This window comes from Nestor notabilis, unplaced genomic scaffold, assembly GCF_000696875.1.
Source record: "Nestor notabilis isolate BGI_N333 unplaced genomic scaffold, ASM69687v1 scaffold29826, whole genome shotgun sequence".
NCBI lineage: Eukaryota > Metazoa > Chordata > Aves > Psittaciformes > Psittacidae > Nestor > Nestor notabilis.
The window spans coordinates 1,713-5,675 of NW_009932878.1; the positions used below are offsets into that span (position 1 = coordinate 1,713).

The 3,963-nt window shown below is 54.8% G+C and overlaps 1 protein-coding gene across 1 annotated transcript in view; it reads left to right on the top strand.

Annotated features, from left to right (window-relative positions):
* Nucleotides 1-1,619: 1,619 nt before the first annotated feature.
* Nucleotides 1,620-3,963, top strand: part of GLTSCR1 (glioma tumor suppressor candidate region gene 1) — a gene marked incomplete at its 3' end in the record, with an annotated part of 3,752 nt that continues 1,408 nt past the window's right edge. Inside the window, exons 1-4 of the mRNA XM_010016604.1 lie at nt 1,620-1,660; nt 2,054-2,096; nt 2,576-2,641; nt 3,206-3,951. Coding sequence (XP_010014906.1) covers nt 1,620-1,660; nt 2,054-2,096; nt 2,576-2,641; nt 3,206-3,951 — 896 coding nt within the window. The remainder of the gene's footprint in view (nt 1,661-2,053; nt 2,097-2,575; nt 2,642-3,205; nt 3,952-3,963) is intronic.

A 3,963-nucleotide genomic window follows, 5' to 3' on the forward strand; every position in this document is an offset into this window, starting at 1 on the left:
TTTCCTTAGGAATGTGAGCGCTGGGTGGGTTTCCAAAGGAATCCTTCCCTTCAATCCCGGTGGGAGAAGTTGAGGCCGCGGCATTCCCACAGCTCCTCCCGCCTCAACATGGAGATTCCCTCCATTCCTGGGGGGATTCCTGCCGACTCTGCACATCCCTCAAGTGGGAAATGGGAATTCCCAGCTTCCTTCTGCAGGGAAATGGGAATTCCCAGCTTTTTTCCTGCTGGAAGATGCTTCCGGTGTCGGGAGGTTTGTCCTCCTCATCCTTCTTTAGCATTATCCATGAGGATGCTGGGAAAAAGAAGGGAATACTGGGAATTCCCTGCTCCTTTGTTCTTGGCATTCCATGTCTGAGTGATGCCAATGCCCTTTAGTACCACCCGGAGCTGTCAAAACTCAGGGAATTCCCATTTCCTGCCTTCTGGAATAGAAGCTGCACATCCTTGGACCTGGAATGAGTCTGCATGTTGGGATAATGGGAATGGGAAGAGAAATGGAGGCTTCTGTTGGCGCCCTTGGTCTTTGGTGGCTTCTTGGGTGGTTTTATCCATGGGCTTGGTAATGCTGAGAAATCATGGAATCATGGATGGGTTGGGATGGGAAGGAGCTGGAATCATCCAGTTCCAATGGGGACACCTTCCATAGGACAGGGTGCTCCTTGGGCGCTGACAGGGATGGAGCATCCCAACCTTCTCCATCCATCCCAGTGCCCCGCCACCCTCATGTGAGGAGCTTCATCCCAAGATCCCACCCACCTCTTCCAGTTCCTCCTCATCCCATCCCTCCATCCCGTGCCCAAGGCCCCACTCCAGGTCTCCTGATGTTGGGAAGCCCAGACCTGGCCCCAGTGCTCCAGCAGGGTCCCCCCTTGGTCCTGGAGCTCCCATAGGACACAGTAGGAAGCTCCCATAGGACCCAATGGGCTGTAGGTGGCTCCTCGTTGGTTTTCCATGATCATGGAATGGTGGATGTTCCTCTTGGGTCCCCATGAACCACTCCTGGGCTTGGAAGCCCCTTTCCAAAGGGGATTTGGGCTTTGGATTCACCAATGGAGCCAAGAAGCTCCTTGTCTCCGGGTGCTATGGGATGGCTTCAGCTTCCCAAGAGCCATCCCAAAGCTGCTGTCACCCCCCCCCATTCCAGTCGTTATCCCTAAGGATTCTCCCAAGGGTCCCTGGTGCTGTGTCCAATTCCTGTCTCTTCCAGCGGTCTGGAATTCCTAAACCCTGTTCCCTTTCCCAGTGCCGTCACCTTGTCTGGGGTTAAGCTTTCCCAATGGGAGAATCTGGGAATTGGGAGCAGGAACCTGTTCACGGCAGTAGGATTCTCCAGCCTTGGAGCCTTCACCATTCCCATTATCCATGGAATTCCATAGGCCTGTGGATGCTGGGATACGCTGTGGGTCCGTGGTGGCTCTCAATGGGCTGAAACCAAGCCCCAACCATTCCCGTTCGGATTCTGTGGGTGCAACTGGGAGAACTGGTGGTGGAATCCAAGCGGTGATGGGTTGAGTGAGCCTAGAGGAGGGTGACCCTTGGTCGGACACTGGGATGGGGTGTTTGGGATGAGGGAATCCCATGGGATGTAACGTGGTGCCTTTGCTCTTTGCAGTTGACATGGATGATGAAGACGGCCGGTGCCTGCTAGATGTAATCTGGTGAGTAGCTCCCTCAGCGTCACGGATGGATTGGGATGGGCTGGGAATTCCACCCCCCTTGGCCCACAGGCATGTCCCCAGAGGCCTGAAGTCATCCCAGCTGTGCTCCAAACCTCCCAGGTCCTGGAATTCCTCCTGGATTGGGGGGATTTGCTTCCTGGGCTGGAGGTTTTCATGACTTCGCTCCCCCCTTGAGCCACTTCCAACATGGATCAATCCCATTTCTCCACTCTTTTGCCGTAAAATAAGGACTTTGGGGGATCTCCACACATTAAGATGGTGCCAAAGTGATGGTCAGCGGATGGTCCAAGGGGCTTTATGGTGATCCAGGAAGTCGTTGGGAATTGGGGCTGGAAGCGTGGTCCCGTGTCCATGTGGTGTCTTGTTTTGCAGCGATCCTCAGGCCTTGAACGACTTCCTCCATGGATCTGAAAAGGTGAGAGATGGAGGGTTCCATTCCCAACCCCTTCCCAATCCATTCCCAACCCCTTCCCAGTCCATTCCCAACCCCTTCCCAAACCTGGGACTGCCCAACCCCTGCCCAAATCATCCCAAACCTTTCCCCAACCCCTTGTCAATCCATTCCCAAACCTTCCCCCAACCCATTCCCAAACCCATTCCCAAACCCTTCCCCACCAACCTCCCTTTGTAAATGGTGTTTTCCTCCTTAAAACAAGGGGATTTCCCTCAAGTCATTCCCAAGTCTTGGATCCTTTGAGTTTTTAGGACTTGGGGGGAGCCCAACCAACATTCTAGCACCTCTTGGAGCCACCAACAGGGATTTGGGATCACTCGGAGCCAGGAAGCACTTGGTGCTTCCCAGACAGCCACATTGAGCCATTTTCCCATAGTTTTCCCCATTTTGGGATCCATCTTTTGTCCCAGGAGAGTAAATCCCATCTTTTTCCATTGCAGATTGACAGCGATGATCTCCTGGACAACACCGGAGATGCAGCCAGCTCCTTCTTTGAAGGTGCTGGGGTATGTACTTCCATGGACACAGTATTCCCTTTAGGAATGTTCCCTTTCGTTTGGGGGGGGGGTCATGTCCTGTCCTTTTGCTGGGAATGGGATTATTCCCTAAGGAAATGATGAGCCTCCAAATCCTCTTTTTTGGGGGGGGTTCTCCCCAAGTTTGTGTTACTCTGCATGAAATTCCCAAGTTTTTTGGTTCCCCCTTTGGTTTCTTCATTCCCAACTTTTGTAAGTCTTGGATTCATGGATTATTAAGGAATCATTAATTAATGATTGATGTAGTTCTTCCCTTTACTCCTCACCACCACGATGTTTCCATTCCCTTCCCCTTTGCTCATCGCTTGGGCTGGAATCCCACCAGCTCTCTGTGGCATTCCCAAGCCTGCTCCCAAGATCCCACCTGTTTTGGGAGCAGGGAGCTTTTCCATTCACTTTGAACTCTTCCTTTCCATGAGGAAGGGGATGGTTTCTCCTGGAGTTTCTAGGCTTGGGTGGGAGATCGGGTGGACACGGGTTGAAGGCATCTCCCTACGCTTTGAGCTCAACGTCTTCCCTCTCCTCCCCTCCCAGCTCCACGTCCAGGAGTCCTCTGGGAACCACCTAAGCACGGAGCAGAACCAGCCGGCGGCCAGCGTGGACCTGGACTTCTTAGAAGATGACATCTTGGGCTCCCCGTCCAGCACCGGGGCCAACCTGCCCAACTCGGACCAACCCTGCGACATCCTCCAGCAGAGCCTCCAAGAGGCCAACATCACCGAGCAGACCCTGGAAGCAGAAGCTGAGCTGGACCTGGGCTCCTTCCAGCTTCCCACCCTCCAACCAGTGGTGCAGGCAGCAGCTGATGGAACCCCCCAGATCTTCTCTGGTGGGGCTGACCTCATTGGGCTGCAGCAACCCACCGTCCTGACCCACCAAGCCCTGGTGCAGCAGTCAGTAGGAGCTGATGTGGTCAACAAGGCCATCAGCGTCCAGCCCTTCCTCCAGCAGGTCGGGTTGGGGAACGTCACCATCCAGCCCATCTCCAACCTCCAAGGTCTGCCCAACGGGAGCCCCAGCGGCGCGTTGGGCATCGGGCCCATCCAGGTGGTGGGGCAGCAGGTGATGGCCATCAACCAGTCAGCGCAGCAGATCATTGCCAAGCAGGTCCAACCGTCCCAGGTGGCCACCATGCCCGTTGGGAGCTACATCACCCAACCAGCGCCCGAGCAGCAGCAGGTCACCCTGGCCTCAACAGGGGTCTCTCCACAAGGTGCTGGTCTCGTCATCCAGAAGAACCTGCCCACGGTGGCCACCACGACGCTAAATGGGAATTCCATGTGCGCAAGACT